Genomic DNA, 18,029 nt, shown 5'->3' on the forward strand with positions numbered 1-18,029 from the left:
GTGTGCTGTTTGCAAACCACTCATTCTACAAGGGCTGGAAAGGGTAAAGAAGTCAACTAGAAATGGAAATTCTTTCAAACATCCCACCTCTGTCCTTCCGTACTGGAAGAATCTATACTTTCAGTTAAAGAAGCAAGAGCAGTTCAAGAGCCTCCAAAGTTTTGCTTGTGCTGCCACTCCCCCAGGTGCACATGAAGAGATTTTAAGCAGGCCCATGGATCTTTACTTCCCCTCCACCAAGCCCTGCAACTCTCCTCCTCAACAGGCAAGCTATCACCGTCCTCACCCATTCAGTGCAGCCATGCTGGCCCTATTCCTGAGCCCGCACCTGCATTACTGCTGTTTCTTCCCCATCAGGCCTGCGGCGTTCATAGAAAAGACCCAGCAAAGACCCCAAAACCTCAATCCTGAGAGCTACGCTGGAGAAGAAGGGCCACCAGCCGGCCACTAACCCTCCACCCTCCCGCTCCCCAGCCTGCTACCTGATCCATTGGGCCCGATGATGCAGCTAAACCTCATGAAGGGGCCAATAACCTGCTGCCCCCGCCATGACTTGAAGTCCTTCATCACCAGCAGCTTGAGGTAACCCATGCCTGCAGCAGCAGGCCGGCCACTTCCCGCCTCTCCACAAGATTTAAATCATCAACGAGTAAATTTTACTAATTCCCCAACCGACCCCCGCCCTCTCCCCTCAGGAGGCGACAGGCGCCGACGCCGCGCCCTCAACCGCCACCCGCCTCGCGCTCGGCGCCACGTCGGGGGGCGGGGCAAGCGGCGGAGGGCGGGGCAAGCGGCGGAGGGGGCGGGGCTCCCGTTCCCATCGCGACCCGGTGTGTTGTTCTCCTGGCGGGCAGCTCTTCCCGGCCGTCGCCCGCTCAGCCCCGGCGGCCGGTCGCCCCTCTGGGCGCCATGAGCTGGTTGGGGCTGCAGCGAGACCTGCAGGAGGCTGCCGCCTTGGAGCGGCGGCGGCAGAGGGAGCTGCAGCGGCAGAGCCGCATCTTCAACGCGCGAGTCCGGACCATAGGGGTGAGGGCGAAGCGGAGAGGGGTGATGTGATCCCGCCTTCCCCCCCACCCCGCCCTCCGCTCCGATGTGTTCTGAGGAGACCGGTCTAAAGCGAGGGTGAACCCTAGGGCAGGCCAGAGGAGGGGGCGGCCATGCCGGCGAGGGAGGGCGGGAAGCGGCTGCCTCAACGGCTGCCGGCGGCGCGCGCCCCCTCAGCGCCTGCCAGCACGGGTGGTTCCAGGTTGGGGAGGGAAACGGGGAGAAAACGCCCCGTCGCGTGTTTTAGAGGGCTGAGGCGCTTTTAAAAAGTTGCTGGGGAAAGCGAGTTGATGCTCTGTAGGCACCGTCAACGGTTACTTTTGGCAGTGGTCGCTGGGGGTGCGTGTGGGGTGTGAGAGAGTCTGAGGAGGACTGGTGTCTCACTGCTGAGGCATTCAAGGGCAGGATTTCATCTTTCCTTGACAGAAAGATCAAGCCCTGTGTTTCAGCATCTGTGTAGGAGTTAACTTGATGTAGGATGCTTTACTGGGGGGGTAAGCCAGAAACTTGCCAACTCAGCTCAGGCAAAGTGGCATAAACAAATAAGTGTTTTTACCTTGCTGCTCTGCTGGTACTTCCCTCATCTGCTTGATTCCCGCTAGAAGCTAGAATCGGTGCTGTGAGAGATTTATTGTTAAAGGGGATCCTGCAATTGGTGCCTATTTTGCGTCAGGCAAAATAAGATCAATCAGGCCACGTTTAGGTATATGGAATTAATTGATGTGTCTGATTTTTCTTGGAGTGGGTGTCAGAATGTGAATGCCCTTCAGTCTGTGAAGATCTGTGGGGATGATAGCTTCATTCTGGTGGGTTTTCTCTAGAGTCATCTATGCAGTTTGCACCCTGAATGTCAGGAAATTATGCTGTATTTGACACCTATTTAAATTTTGGATGCAATGGTTCATTTAATCTTCCTGTAATGTGTCCAAAGGCCCATATTAAGATTCTGTGTGTGTGCATGGAGGGAGGAGTGCTAGGAGGTCAAGGAAGTTTAAATTTTGCTTGTAAAGTATTTTGAGTGCTCTGTGCTGATGCTTATATCATGTGTAAGTGCTGTAGCATTAACTTACATAGAACCAAATTTAGAATTGGTGAAAAGAAGTCCAATCTGTTGACTTCATTAGACTGGTAGAATTGCAACAGATGTCAATTTGATCCATCTTGTCTCGGGTATAGAAACGTGCCTCGAGTCAGTGGAAGGATATCCATCTTGTCTCTGACAGCACCTTGGATTTATTCTTGTCACTCTTATGCAAGAGTCATCCTAGCTGCAGAGCAAAGTAGCAGTTCCCACTTAACAAACAGGATAGGTTGTCCACCTGATACAGCATCCTGACACATATGGAAGCCAACAATATACTGAAGTGGAAGGAGCTAATAACCTTTTTTTAACAGATGTGGGATGGGTATAGTAAGATAGTCCAAATTTCTTCATCAGGAAACACATAATTTCTCTGGAAGATGGCTTTTCTAGGGCCTTAAAAATGAAATGTAAACCATAAATTCTCAGCTAATGAAATAGCTGAGAATGAAATAGCATATCTTGGTGTACTTTATTGAGCAGTACTGAAGTACACCATCTGAAGGTTTTTCCCAAATACTTTTGCAGAACTAACTTATCAGACCGGTTTTGATAGATCCATTTACATGAGACAGACATCTAAAATGAAGGAGAGCCCATTGGAATAATTCTGTAAATATTTTGATTAATATCATTCAATGTACCTTGCTCATTGGCTGAACAATGACTGCTGACAGAAGGGGCTGTTCTTGTGCTTTGAAGTTAGGCCAAGTCCAAAGCATGAAAAGTCCACAAATCTATACAGAGATATACTGTATCAGTATTTCCGATGTGGTTTTACATTCTTTGCTTTCTCTGTCTCTCACCAGTTTAGCTGAGCGGCTGTCTCTGACACAATTAAAAAATCAAGGCAGTATTTGACTTAGATACCACAAACCTTTCAGCAAGGATTGAGTAGCTTAAAAACATGGAGATAATATACTGACTGGAAAGCAGAATGGGAACCAAGATTTTAAATTTTTTTCTTGATTATTACTAGTTTTACTATTATTTTGACTTCTGTATCTGTTTCCTCATCTGAGTAATGCAAAAGTAAGGTACCGCTCTCTTCATGTAGAGATTTAAGAATTTATCCTCAGTAAATCACTGATTTCCCAAAAAAGTTCAGATGAGTAGTCAAAATGAAAAATTACTTTCCATTTATATATGAACTATTATACATAAATACAAGTAGGTCAGAAATTAGCTGCTTCAAACTGTTCATAGTGAGGGATTTGTTATTTTAACACTTAAACCTGTAGCTTTATGTGACTAGGAATGGTTGTTTCAGGGATGTATTCTTGTCAAATGAAAGCTGTTCAAATGGGAGAGAGCTGATAGCATAACTGAATTTGCACACGCAAGTTGATGCATTGACTTACCTGTATTATTGCCAGAAACTACTAATGAAGTCGTATTGAATTTGTCTTAACAGTGTTTCCTATAGTTATATTGAAAGGTTGGTTTCCCAAATGAGACCTCTAAATGAGCTGATATTTAATGCCCATGACACCATTGTTTTTGGACAGTGATACCCTGTAGAATTCTTTAGGATTTCACTCTTGCTTACAGATTTACCTCTTTGCCTGATTGGTATAACCAGTAGTCCTTCATAGCATTAACAATGTGTATTGTCAGCCATGATCTGTTCAGGTCTTTCTGTCTTGATCTGAATAGTTTTTAGGCAAAGACTATCAAAACACTTTACTAGATTCTTGAAGAATTGTCACTGTTGTTTGACAAATCTTTTAAAGACATTAAGTGACTTGACCAGTAAAAAAAAATAAAAATAAAAGAGGGAAAAAAAATCCAGGTGTCTGCCTATTAATTTGCCACCTTCTGTCAACAAATATGGGACCTGATTCTTTTGCCTACAATGTAGGTGGCTGCTACCATTTGATGATGTGCCTTAGGGTATTATGCTTTGCTCAGGTACCCACTATCCAGGGATGTGAATATTCTGTACCGTATCTGACAGGTCATTGTAGATGTTTGCATGTATCTCAAATAGCACCCAATATTGCATTTTGGCAACTACATGAATCCCACTCTATTGGATAAGACTAGAAAACTTCTTTCCATTCACATTATTTCTTCAATGTACTTTTAATGAATCATCTCTATTTTTTTCAAATCTGAACTATTACAACTTCCTGTCATCTTGACTGTCAGAATACTTACCTGCTTTATAAATGAAAGAAGAATAACAACAAAACCTAAAAATGCTGGCTATAATGGAGAAAACATATTCTGTGTAATGCAGCTTAAAACGTTTATATTTCTAGCTCTATATATCATGTGAATGTGGTGTTTTGTTCTGATTTGGTGCAAGAATATACCTATCATTATTAAAACAAAGCAAACAAACAAGAAAATTGCTGTTTCTGGATTTGCTTTTTATGTTACCCACGTTAAATAGTGATGTGTATATACTCTGTTGGTAGTGGTTTTATATCTATCTCATGCAACTGTGAATCAATGTAGCTTAACAATGCCTGGTTTTAATTGTTCAGACATAGTATCTCTTAAAGAGCTGCTTTTTTTCATTTTAATAGGTTGATAAAGATGCATTGGATACCCAGGTCAAGGATAGGAAAATTCAAGAAGCAGCTGAAAAAGCACGAAATGAAGAACTTGGTATATTCATAGATACTATGATATTTCTGTGAAGAGTTAAATGTAATTTACCATCTGTTTCCTCCTTTCTTTTTCCCTTCATGTGTTTGAAACTGCCGTTTTTGTTTCCAAACCGAGCCTACCTCCTTGAATCTTGCTATATAGCTCTATCTATATAAATCTATCAATCAAGATAGGTATATATAAGCACAATTGTAGGCTTTTCTCTAAATTCAGACATACAAACTGAATACTATAATGTGTAGTCCTATTTATGTTCATACATTTGCATTGGTACAGTATGTGTTTTCCTCAGTATCTTAAGATTTATATTGACATGATTAAACTGGTATGCATTTCCTAATAGGCTGGAATTTTCAGTGTTTTCTTTTAATAAATGTTGACAAATAGCATTGGTTGGAGACCTGAAGATACGAGAGCATTTTAAAAAAACTTAATTACTTAATACTGTTCTTTTCAGAATAGTGGTGGCAAATTTTTTTGATTGTTTTCTTGTAGAGTAAGCCCGTGTTCTGTCTGGCCATTCTTGAATAGAATATATAGATTCTACCAGAATCCTCTACAGATTATTATTGCTAGAAGCATGAATCATGTGCAGCAGGGTTGTAACTTGGAGCCATTGCTGAATCAGAACACGTAGCCACACAAATATTTCATCCGTGTCCTCTGACCTCAAAACCCTTTGTGGCCCTCTGTGTTTGGAATGCTTTCCTGTGGTATCATGTGAAAAGGTTCCACAGACTGAGCTCTCTGTGGGTTTCAAGAAGAGCTAGAATGAGCTGCCAACTTTCATGCTGTGCTTCTACGGCTGCTTGTGATTTTCCTGGCAGAATACCTGTCAGACTTCGACTCCTAGGAAACTGCCAGAACCTATGTGTAGCCTGGCAACAGAGGAAATGATCTGTCCTTGTGAATTATATTTAAATGGCTAAAATGGCTAGTTTTGGGTGGGGTTTTTTTGTTGTTTGTTTGTTTTTCTTTACAACTAAATCAATTATAGCATTTTGATTAAATGAGCAAGAGATATTAAGCTTTTCAAAAACTGTTAGTGCCAGCCAATTATTTTAGTGCTATGGTTAGAAAAATCATTGGAACTATGAAACAACTATCTATATTCCTTTCATTGGGAGCCCAATTTTTGTTTGTTTCTTAATAAGCAACTCAATGTATTTCAGTTGTAACTGTAAACTAAGAGTAAATGGGAAGAATTAGTATACAGTGCATTTCATGCATTACTGCATGTTTTAATCAAATGAAACCCCATAGTTCGAGAAGTATTTATCATTGTCTTTGTTTCACATGCATATATCATTGTAACATTAATAAGAGGATTGATACCTAAAAAACTGAAAGTGTTTTATAAGTAAATATTACTAACATGAGAGTGTTTGCTGGGCTGGTACTCACAGGTCAAATAGTCTTTCCTAAGGTGTAAGCATTTGAAGACTTATATTCTATTTATTCCTCTTCAAAACTATTTTCCATCTTACATGTGCACTTCCATGACACGTGCACTTCTAAGAGTTGTATTTTCACTGTGTTCATTTTTCTCTAGCTAATGAAATGAAGCAAAATGACAAGATCATGTGTATGTTAGAAGAACGACAGAAAAATTATATCAGAAACGTAAATAAGGCTATCAGTGATTTTCAGAAGAATTTTCAGAAGCCAGAAACAAGGCGTGAATTTGACCTGTCTGATCCCCAAGCCCTAAAGAAGGATAGACCTGCTCGACTTTCAGACAATGATCCTCGATGTACTATATCTGGCTTGCAAAAGTTTATGGGTGAAGACTTAAACTATCATCAGAGGATGAAATTTCAAAAGGAGCAGTTAAGAGAGTGGTCTCTTCAGCAACAGAGAGACTGGAAGAATGCATTAGCTGATCAAAAATTTGCAGGTAACAAAAGAAGATAATAAGGTTTTAATCTGCTTTTTCTGAAATTCTGATGTATCTGACAAAAATATCGTATAGCCAGTTTGACATAGCAGTATTTTAATATATTCAATATTTAACTTTTAGAAATACTGCAGCAGTTTTTAATTTAAAAGCTCTAATGTATTCAATATCTTGCTTAAGAAATCTATGTTTAATAACATGTGATGAGTATAATATTACCTAGGTTTCATTTCTGTTTTGCGCCTCAAATGAAGTACCAGAGCATTCTGAAAAAACATCTGTTTTGCTTACTACATGGTATGTTTACTTCATTAGACAAAATTGGACAATCCTTACTGTTCTAGAGCAGACAAAATAATACTGATTTTTCTTTTCTAGCTTGTCATGAAACATTTTTTTCTGCAGTATTTAACATACTTTTTCATTTTAACTTTGTCTAACTGTTAAGACAAGATGGGTTTACATAATAAACTGATTTCATGAGTTACTTGAAATTCCAAAATGGAAAGCTTCGGTGGTAGGATTTGGATATAGTTATGTAATTTAGCTTACTGTATCTATAGCTCCTCTGTCTGTCCATCTCTCTCTCTCTCTGTGTGTGTGTGTCTTATAGTAGCTTACTCATGGCACATCACATCCCGTGAATATTGACTAAATTTCATTTTAATCTAATTTAGATGATCTTTATGACAAGAATAGGATTGAACTTGACCAAAAGACTATGGAGCAACAACAAAAGGAAGAAGAAAGCAGGCGTGCAGTTTGTGCAGCTACTAAAGATTTCAATAGAACCCAGGTAAATTAATATTGGGTTGGTTGGTTTGTTTTTAAAAGAAGTGGTGACACAAAAAGAATATAAGATGCGCAAAAGTACAATGAGTAATGATGGTTTCACAGAGGTTTCTTAGCAGCTAACTTCCAAGGTTGTTTCAGTAATTGGAAGACAGAATTTATTCACTTTGTCCTCTCCAAGGATCTAGCTATCCTCTATCTAGTTACCCTCTCTGAAAATTCTCCCACCTGGTTCTCAGCTTGCTGACTAGTGAGCAGCAACAACTCCCCAGTCTCTCAGGACTTTTAGTATGTAAACTGGGGTACAGCAAAAGCCTCCCATGCTTTCTTCTCATTTTATATCAGTCATTGGATAATCTTAGCTGTGTCTGCCTGCTTTTCTTTTTGCTTGTGTGGAAACATCACTACCAGTAGCCTTTTGTCTTTATTGCTTACATTAATTCCCCATAACCGCTGTTTTTGGCACTTTGGCTGCTTCCTTGGTATTTGTGTACATGTCTCTTGGTTGTTTACCAAGTGTGCTTTGGAACCTATTGAAACATGACATGAACCTTTCTCTATCTGTCTTAGTACCATTATCTGTCATGCTCCAGTTCTTTACCTTGCTGCACAGATATTTTTTTTTCCCGTTCAGCTTATACATACAGCTCAAAGGGCTATTAGTTTGGTTAAACTATATTTAGTGTGACTTAGCTTTATATTTATTTAGTGACATCAAAATAAGCCACATTAAATTTATCTACATCAAGTATGGTATCTTTGGTTTAAGTATATAAACGTGCCAGTCTTTGTGTCAGTGTTGCTTGAGACTTTCAGGGCACATTTGGCATATAATTTTGTTTATAGATAGCCCAAGGTAATTGAAAAGGCTTATGCTGCTTGAAGTCATGGCTACTGAACAGTATTTTACATTAATAGCCACAAAAGTACCCTAAGTAGCTGGTGCACTTAGGGTAGCAGTAGTATTCCAAATGATTGTTGTCATACCAATTGATTCCACGTAAAAATTCTGCTTGACTGGTATGCATATTAAATATATTAAAAAGTCTTGCTCTTTGTTTTTTCTAACATAAGGGCATGATAATGGAGGTTGGGGTCCTCTTAGTTCTTGTTGTCCCTTGCTATGTTGTATAGATTGAGTGACAGCTTTGAGCTCTTTTTCTTTCTGTGGTAGTTTACTTTTTTTTCATCTGTGATACTGTTTTCAGTTTTTCCTTTTATTTGCTGAATGGCTGAGAAAAGCTCTTCTTTTTCCCTGACATGATATTGTTGATGAAATGATGTCCCTGGTACAGTTGCTGTTTTTCTTTATTAAACATGCAAGCCAGAGATTTCAGGTTGCCAGGCCTTTCAGTGACATCTTTAAGAGAAAGTTACGTTACAGAGGGATTTTTTATACACCTTTTTCCCAAGAGAGGAAAAATAGGGCATCCAGCCTGAGAATGAACTTCACAGAAGAAATCTCTATGTCTGACCTCAAATGTATTGAACAGGAGTCTCCAGCGGTTTCAGCATTCTGAGTAGCTGGTTTGAAGATCTTAACCTCTTGAGGGTGCAGTTTCACACTGCGTTTTTGCTCTACACACATCTGCTTTACCTGTTGGTGGCTGCCAAAAGAGGAACTCCTTTTTCCTGTTCCCTAAGTTTCATTCATTTTTTTCTGCTGTGTCTCTTGCAGTCGATCTAATGGTCATGAAGCTTCAGGATGTGTTGGATCATTTCTCAAACCCAAATGAAAATGAACTCTGGTCTAGAATGAGTGACTGCCAGATCCAGCTGGGAGGAGTGAATGCACAGGTGGCAGTAAAGGAAGGGAGAAAGCAAACCCACCCTTTCTAAGGCATTTAGATAATATGGGAATGCATCTTCTGAGAAGAAGAAATTTCCTAGAACTTGGCTTTGGCTCAATCACTGTCTTTGTGGCCATCTTCTGTAGTCCTTACGGTTGCCAGTATCTTTAGGGGAAAAAAAAAACCCCAACAAAAAAACCCCAACCGCAAACCTGAACAAAAAAAAAACAACAGAAAACCCAGCAAGTCATATACTCCAGGCAAAACATGTTTTGGTCAGTCTGCTAGTCAATTAGTAAAGAATCCCAGCAGATGACTGAAGGTAGGGTATCTCAGTACTTCACAGCCTGCTTCATGACAAGATTTGATGTTGCTGCCCCCTGTGACAGTGGTTCAGCTTCCTCCACTTACCATAATACCATTGCCAATGACTTTATTGCTGACAAGCTTATCACTAATGGTTCTTTCTGTTCTTCTGGAATTAATTAGCAGGACAAAGAATTGATGATATGTTTGATACCATATTTCCCAGTGGTGAAGGATCCTGTACTGTAAACTTTCTAAGCGTGTGTAGTGTCTAGAAAATCAATGCTATCCTTCCTCTCAGATTTTCTCTCACCTAAGTATGTGTTAACCAGGAACAACAATATTGCTTTTGTCCTTGGTATAAGAGAAGACTTCTACTCACTTAAACTGTCAGTTATTCCTGCTGAAATCATTCATTCATAAGTAGTAGTCATTTTAAGTTGGGAAGCCAGGTAACAGAAATGAAGGCTACCTGGAGTCCTGACTAGAATATGTGTTTTTCATTTCTTTTGATGGGATTGTTATTCCATAGCAGAATCTCACTGTTGCAGAAAGAGGTTTCTCACTAAGGATAATAACACTTGGGAATGCCCAATTTAGCAGTACAGTGATAGATATACTGATTATGTTCTTGAAATCAGAAAGAAAGAGTCATCTTGCTTTATATAGCACAGGACTTGAATCCTCTCCAAGACATTTTGTAGGTAATGCTAAGAACATGTGAGGATGTGATTACAGAGGATCTCTAATTTAATGAGCTCATATTTATAGACTTGTTAACAATCTTACAGACCTTACGTAGTTAGAATTTATTCCTGGGCATACCACATCATGGACATTTCATGGCATTATTCTGGTTCCTGATTCATTCTACACTATGCCATTACTAACACATTCAGAGCTAGCAGGCACTTCAGAGAAATAGCTTTCCAAGCTTTGAGTAAATAATGTATTTGCATTAACTGCAGAGGCTTTTTTTTCACCTGAAATGAAACATTTGTGTGCCTAAATGTAGAAAAAGAATGGTAACTTTTTATCATTTTTCAAAGTGTGCTGCGCAAACATCTTTTATCACTTACTTCCTATTCTTGATATTCAATGTCTAGAATCATCAATATTTCAACATTTTACCACATTTTCATGCATGAGGAAACATAGTGCACATACTGATTTTTGACAGACCTTGCTAAGCAGAAGTTTCTAGCTTCAATGTGCTGGATGTGCAATTATCTACTACGAGAGAAGTATCTGTAGAATACAGACAAAGGAATTGTATTTACTCTACAGATTAATAATACTTCTTTCACAAGTGCCGAAGACCCTGGATAGGTCACTTTTGTAATCTGTGAGCTTTGTGACTTCGTGATAAGGACTTCAGAAGGTGTGCATTCCTTTATTCCTGTATTGGCAGCAGTTAGTTCCTCACACACTCAAAACTTGGTGTTATTCTAAGCATGTGAAGTCCTGGCCTCATAATGCTTCTATGTGTGTTTCTTCTTTTGCTTTATGACTTGAATCAAGAGCAAAAGGAAGCATTTAGTAGTAGGGAAGAGAAATAACATTGGATCACAAATCAAAATAAAGGAGCATGTATTTGTGCATCTGTTTTCTTTTCCATGCTACTCCAATGAATTATGTTTTATTAGGGATTTGACTTGATAGGTTAAATCTGATGCATTTCCTGAGTTTAAAATCTTTCTTCTGCAGTGTCATTAATCATTGCATAGTAGTGGTACATGCATGCCTATGCATAGAGCTGGGAGTTTCCTCCAGTAAGATTCCCAGGCAGCTCGGAAATTTTAGGCTCTCCCTCTTACTAGGAAGGTTAGGGTTACAAGGTCTAAGTGCCTTTTTTGGATCTGTTGCTAGATCACAGTAGAATGACATTAATAGGGTGATCTAAATAAAAATTACGCATTTTAAGCTTCAGTAATTCTGTCATAGGCCAGTAAGTATGTGAGTTCCATCCGAAATGACTTTCTGTTAAATGTGATTTACTCTAGAGCATTTTCAGAACTAAAAATAATTGCTCAATTCATAGTATTAATAAGCTAAAAGTACATACAAAGATATTCTGGTTCAGTGTTCCAAAAATATCAGATGATTGAAAATCTTTAGGTTTTATGTTTTCTTAGAAAGTGCAATGTCATAGTTCCTTTCAAGTTGTTATTGACTCTTCCAGAGGAAAAAAACCCAAACTTCAGGGAACACATTATGGATTAAAAAAATTGCTTTAAACTGCTGGTAAAAATTGTACTCACTGACTTAAGTGAGACGAAAAAGTGGCCTTTAGTTTCCAACATACTATTCCATGTTCTGATGGCAGAACTGGTAATTACTAGACCTGAAGTTGATGTCTTGCCACTTGAAATTTGATTTGCTTGAGTTTTTCCATTTGTCTAAAAGTAGACACTTCTTTTCTTACTCTAGAGTAGAATGGATGTTCCTATTCGATGGGTGGTGTTTTTAAATATGAGGTTTTCTGCACCATCTAAGTTGAATTGTGGCTTAGCTAATTTATAATTCTAAAAAACCCTAATTTATCTTTTATTAGTTTGTTTGCACATCACATAATTTTATTATTTTAATGAAAACCACGAGGCTGTTTTCAGCCATGGAATTTATTAATCTAGGATAGTATTATTTGTTTCTTCTTCTGTCTGATCCCTAACAGGTTGTTGTCCATGTTTGCTTGGAGCAAATAGAGGTCGCTTTTTTACATTCTCCAGGCCTTACGCTTGGGAGAACTGCTGTCATCCAAACCCGAAGTCCATAAATACAAATGTAGAGAGAAACCCAGATTAGCAGTCTCCTCTGGTGGCATGAATCACTATGCTTACTGAGTTAGGATTCTTCTCCATAAAGTTTGCAAAGGAACAAGTTCCCACTCATGTGTCTAGACAGTCTTGTCATTCTCAGTTGTTTATATCTTCTAGTTGCTCTGCCTACTAATTTGCACTTCACCTTATATGCCACAGAAGGCTGTTTTACCTGTTGTGACTTTCTTGATGCATAAACTTTCATTTTTCATTTGTCCTCATCCACTTTCTAAATGTGTATGTGCCAACCAGTGAGCTACTTACTGGCAAGAAAAGTACAGAGCTGTTCTAGTTAACTTGTAAGGTGAATATTCTCAAGCCAGTGATTTTTGAACAAAGCATGAGACAATCCTGGGCAAACTGGAGAGATGGGTATCCACTGGTCTGTTGCAGTCAAGATACATGGATAAAGCTACATATGTGGGAGACATGTCTGGCAACCTGTGCTCTTTGTGCCCTAGCAAGGAGCTTGATTACTTATCCTCTGTCCAGGTGGAAGCTGGCACTGTGCATTGTTCCATATGGTTTAGTTTATGCATTACAGAAGGATGAGACAGGATTAGAAATGGATGATGCATAGTGGTATCATTCTACTTTTAATTAGTTTATTTAGTGTAATTCTTCTTTGGAAGATAATTACTTTGAAGTAAAATCATCATATTTGCTTTCTGGAATTTTGTAAGGGGAAAATTTCCTCTGAACAGGAGACTATGACCTTAGAGTAGACATTAGGAACAGTGATTTCCATAGGAAATGCATATTATGATTTCTGATACTACAGATACATTCACATAATGTGATTCAAGTTTGCATTTTGTATCAGCAAAGGGAACAGAGTCAAGGCTGCATCTTCAGGCTTAACATAGGCATCTCCTTGTCTGTTTGTTTAACAGTTTTGAGTGTTTAACCATGCTCTCCACATAGATTTTAATCTGTAATGTATATCAAGACTAGTGATTCACGATTGTACATTTTTATTGTAAATTTTTTCCATATTGTGTCTGGCCTCCAAATATCAACTGGTGTTTGCTTGTGGATAAATATGAAATTATTTTTTATTTAATTCTTGCTTTTCTTATTAAAAAAAAAATTCCCGAAATTGCTTTCTGTATGTGATCTGACAACATTGAAGAAATGTATACTATTAGATTGTCAATCTTAGCCGATAGGACCATGATCATAGTATTCATATGTGATGCTGTTGACAACTGTATGCAAGTTGGAAAGAAATCTGTTGTGATGTGCTAACTTTGTTGCATCCCTTAGTTAATATTTTCTCCTGAAAAAACTATCAGTTCTCTTCTTTCACTGAATTTAGGCTGCTGAACTAGCTGAGAGAAAGAAGTTGGAAAAGTGTCAAAAAACGAAAGAGGACATGGATGAAATTTCCAGCCTCCTTCAAGGAGACTTACTTTCGGAAAACTCTGAACAAGCAGTCAGTTCCTTTGGTAGACATCGTGTGATTACAGATCGATGGAAGGGAATGAATCGGGATCAGCTGATGGCAATCCGTTACTCTCAACAGCAACAAGTTCTGGAGAAGCTGGTATTTAAGCTTACGTGCATATTCTGTATTCCTGGTTGTAATAATATTATAGACAGTATCTGCAGAAGAAAATATTATTGTTTGCCCTGCACATTGCATTATAACACTGTGTTTTCCATTGATCTGAATTTTACCCAAACTTTAATAAATCAAACTGAACAGTGTCTCTGAAGCAGCTGGGAAGTGTCATGGAGCAGCAGGAATGGGCTGGAGCCCTGGAGTTGGGCTAGGAGGAAGGTTGCTGTGGAGCCCAGGGCTAAGGGCCCTGGGGGATCCTGGGGCATGGTCCATGGTGTCCTAGCTGAGGAGCAGGGTCCTGCACAGCCCAAGACCCAGGCTTCATGGTGCAGTTTAGGACTTGAGACGGCATGAGCTGTCTGCAGGGGATGAGCAGGAGTGGGCTGCTCCATATGGGAAGAAGAGCCAGGAGCTAAGGGTGAGAGCAGGGCAGGCCGAAGCAGTGTTCTCATGCTCAAGGGTACTCGAGCAAAACAAATACAGCAGGTCCAGTGATCCTGCTCATGCATGTTTCATAGTGTTAAAAGTTCATGAATGCAACGGAATTTCCTTTCTACCATCCCACACAGCTATGAGCCATGCTCTGGGGTAGAATTTCAATAAAAAACCCTAAATATTGCTAATAATTGCTGCTCTAAAGGTGTATGGAAGCAGGCAGTCAAAATGAAGAAATCTACACTTCCTAGGCAGTCAGGAGTGTACAGGCCTAGGTATTGTGAAGTAGGAAGCTACTTACTTCATTCAGTGCAGAGGCTGGATTCATAACAGCTAATGAATAGCTGTTCAGTTTTATTTTTTAATCCCTACAATACCATGTGCTACACTATATCTTATCTACTGCTGTTATTAAAGCTGAAGATAGAATTGTCATCTTCCTGGCTCTCCTATGACCCTAAAGTGAACCCATTCAAGTAGTTAAGCTGGCATAAAATGAGCCCCACCAAGAAAAGTGAGATTTTTTGCAGGCCTGGTTTCTTGAATCAGTTCAATGTGATGTTAGACAAGAAGTGAGGAACTGATAGTATAACAGGGGCAGAGGAAAAAATAGTTTGTGTCTACACATCTGGTGTTGGTGGCTCAGTTACCACACTGAGTTAGCCGTATTATAAGCCATACTGATGTATACTAACTTCTGACCTCAAGAAGTTACAACTCTTGCTAACAGGAACTTAAAAAAAAAAAGTCTGTCTTGCTGCTCTAGGTTTTTAGAAAGCTAATATCTCAGAGACAAATAGTAATCTACTGATTAAAATTAGATCCTAATTTTCTTACCTTATGGAGAGGTAGGAGTCTGTCTTGCTCCCTGGAAAAGGACAGCTTTCTCATCTGCAGTATCTTACATCTGCCTAGCGTGTGGGCTCCTACCTAGTTTGGAAGTGCTTACTTTTTCTCTCTATTTCATATGCTACCCCTAGTGTTCAGTAAAGGCAAGCAAGTTTGTTTGGATGAATTTACCAATGAGACTTTATATAGACTGTTTCATCTTTGAACAAAGAGAAAATGAAGAATTGTTTTGACTCCTGTAGAGACTAAAAGAGGAAGAACGCCAAAGAGATGCTGAATGGGACAGGCAAAGTATACAGGCTGCAAGAGCTCACTTGATTTTAGAACGGCATCAACAACGACAGAATCGGGAACGCCGCCGAGCTTTAGATAACGTAAATGCAGAGTTATCTCAGGAGCAGAAATCAAAGTAAGTAGCAAAAGAGTTTTCTTCTTTTCAAATGAAACTCTTTGCCATTAACACAATGGCTTGGCTTTCAAAGATCATTTTTACTTGTATTGTTTGTTACTTTTTAAATACACTTGTTACAAGTTTATACTTTAAAAAAAAATCAACAATTCAGCTCAAGTGTGTTTTTCAGTACTATTTAAGCAATCTTCAAAGAGTAGGTTATGATTGTTACTGACTTACATGTATGAATTAGTAGCTGGAATTCTTAAAAGTGTTCCACTGACAACAGATGGTTGTCTGTTGACAATAGCAAAATAGAGAATAAATACAATTAACTATGCAGAAAATTATAACAGGTGTAAAGCAGTATGTGTTTCTTTTTTACCTCAGTTTTCTGAAACAGAAAAGGATGGGTATAAGTAGGGCTACTGGTTTCTGATAGCTCAGGGTTAAACTAATGGCACAAATGGAGCTCTTCCATTATGTATGACAAAACTAGATGATTCTTCAGCTAACCACTGGACGCGTCTTGGTGGACACATCTTGCATCTGCTCTAATGGGAAAGGAGGAAGATAATATGTGAAGGAAAAAAAAATCAAACCAAGTGATTTGGTGTTCTGTTCTTCCAGGTTTGATTTTTTTTCTTCTTCTTTTTATTTTTTTCATCATGCATACATACATACATTTTGCAAAAGAATTTCCAGTACCCGATGCTTTTTCTATTATGGAAGTAAAAATTTGGAATTGTGTTACCTTAGTTTTTCACTGTGAGACTTTTTTGAAGGTTATTTTAGGATGAAAAAAAAAAGGTTGCTATATTGAGATGTGGCATACATTTTGGACATATATCATCTAGTTATATTAAATTCCATTTCTAATAATTCTGAATTTTTTTAGTATTTATGAGTGCTTATGCATTACATCTTCTTTAGGTTTCTCAGGTTACTTCTATAGTATAATGAGAAAACATTTACTAACTGCATTTTTTTATTCTTTGCTAGGAACATTTATCTTAAAGAAGAAGCATATTCAAATTTTCCAACAGGCCAGTATTATGCACAGTTTAATACAACCAGCCGATGACATTCTGGACAAATCAACCTGAAATATACAGAAGTATAGAGACATATTAAAATTTTTTATTGAGTAATCCCATGTTTTTATCTGTTCCCTACTCTGTTCAACCAGTGCATTCAATCTAAAGGACAGCCTGCTAGGCCACATCTGTTCTAAGAAGAGGAAAACTGTAATAATTTTTAAACTTGATTGTTTTTCTAAAAAGTACTAGTAGATTCAGTAGTAGGTTGTTAGACTATAGTGTCTCAGGCTTAACTGTAATATTTACATGATCCATGCCTTTAGAAATCAATTTCTGGAAAGGAATCACAATTTAAAATATAATGCTACTTTATGCAACTTGGTCAGAGGGGAATGCTGCCTGACATAGATCACAAGTGATGCACTCTTAGCAGATTCTGTGGGAGGGAAGAAAGATTACCTAGGCAGAAAGTTTTGGTTTTGTTTGTTTGTGGTTTGGTTTTGTTTGGGTTTTTTTGTTCGTGTTTGTTTTTTTTTTAAAAAGGCAAAAAAAGCAGCCAGACACAAAAGCAAGCAAAGAGGAAGAAATGGACAAGTTGGTCAGAAATATTGCTTTTATTTCCTGAATAGTGGGAATAAGAAGAGAAGATTTCAATATTTGCCAAGGTAGTTAGAGCATTGAGGCATGACACAGAAATGGAATGTGTGTTACAGTAAGTGGGGAAAAGTACTCCTACATACACCATCACTCATTGGAAATAATGGAGAAAATTTAAAGGCAGTGTGCCTCTAAAGGAGAGTGTAGGGAGAGTTTACAGAAATGGTGGAAGAGGGGAGGAAAAAGCAGGCATGCACCAAACAAAATCAAGGAGAAAAATCTCAGCTTGTGCAGGGTAACACAGGGAAACAGTTTGCTTCCTGTCTTTATGGTTACCGAATTGACTTAGCAATGGAAGAGCCAATCAATGATATTTGAAAAATGGCCAAGTGAAACACATGGGAAGAAAATATGGAAAAGCAATGTAAGAAACGAACTGCACAAGAGGAATGGATGATCGGGATAACCAGAAAATCAAATCCAGAAGGAAAAGAGATAACATACAGAGGGCTGGAAGAAGGTTTAAAAGACTTAATGATCTAAAACAGAAGAAAGGATGAAAGAGATGAGAGATTCAGCTAAACATCCAAGACCTTCAAGATTGTGAATCCTTAATAAAAATAGGGAGGCCATTTATGAGAATAGATCTTGAAATAGGTATGTGTAGCTTGCCAGAATCTGGGATGTAAACTTGGGGTAAAAACATCCTTATGTTATTGGCATGGAGTCCACTGACTGTTCTTTGTATCAGGATAAGTGATAACTTTGAATGCTGGTGAAACAGGTTAAAGATGACTATACCAAG

General features: G+C 38.7%; 2 protein-coding genes across 2 annotated transcripts in view; one reads left to right on the forward strand and one right to left on the reverse strand.

Moving 5' to 3' along the window:
- Positions 1–591, reverse strand: part of SMC1B (structural maintenance of chromosomes 1B) — a 34,871-nt gene extending 34,280 nt beyond the window's left edge. The window contains exon 1 of the mRNA XM_010575278.1: positions 483–591. Coding sequence (XP_010573580.1) covers positions 483–591 — 109 coding nt within the window. The remainder of the gene's footprint in view (positions 1–482) is intronic.
- A 307-nt stretch (positions 592–898) lies between these two features.
- RIBC2 (RIB43A domain with coiled-coils 2) lies at positions 899–16,671 on the forward strand. Its single transcript, XM_010575280.1, has 7 exons — positions 899–1,026; positions 4,660–4,741; positions 6,297–6,641; positions 7,319–7,437; positions 13,667–13,894; positions 15,439–15,605; positions 16,590–16,671. Exons 1-7 carry the CDS (start codon positions 910–912, stop codon positions 16,669–16,671), a joined length of 1,140 nt encoding a protein of 379 aa, XP_010573582.1. The 5' UTR covers positions 899–909.
- Positions 16,672–18,029: the final 1,358 nt, after the last annotated feature.

The sequence above is a fragment of the Haliaeetus leucocephalus genome, unplaced genomic scaffold, assembly GCF_000737465.1.
Source record: "Haliaeetus leucocephalus isolate CR32 unplaced genomic scaffold, Haliaeetus_leucocephalus-4.0 Scaffold473, whole genome shotgun sequence".
In the NCBI taxonomy this organism is placed as follows: domain Eukaryota; kingdom Metazoa; phylum Chordata; class Aves; order Accipitriformes; family Accipitridae; genus Haliaeetus; species Haliaeetus leucocephalus.

Bases quoted from the DNA above. Each gene is read 5' to 3' on its own strand.
- RIBC2 (XM_010575280.1), top strand. From the start codon at position 910: ATGAGCTGGTTGGGGCTGCAGCGAGACCTGCAGGAGGCTGCCGCCTTG. The intron at 1,027-4,659 runs GTGAGGGCGAAG...TCATTTTAATAG, and splicing joins CGCGAGTCCGGACCATAGGG to GTTGATAAAGATGCATTGGA. The intron at 6,642-7,318 runs GTAACAAAAGAA...AATCTAATTTAG, and splicing joins AGCTGATCAAAAATTTGCAG to ATGATCTTTATGACAAGAAT.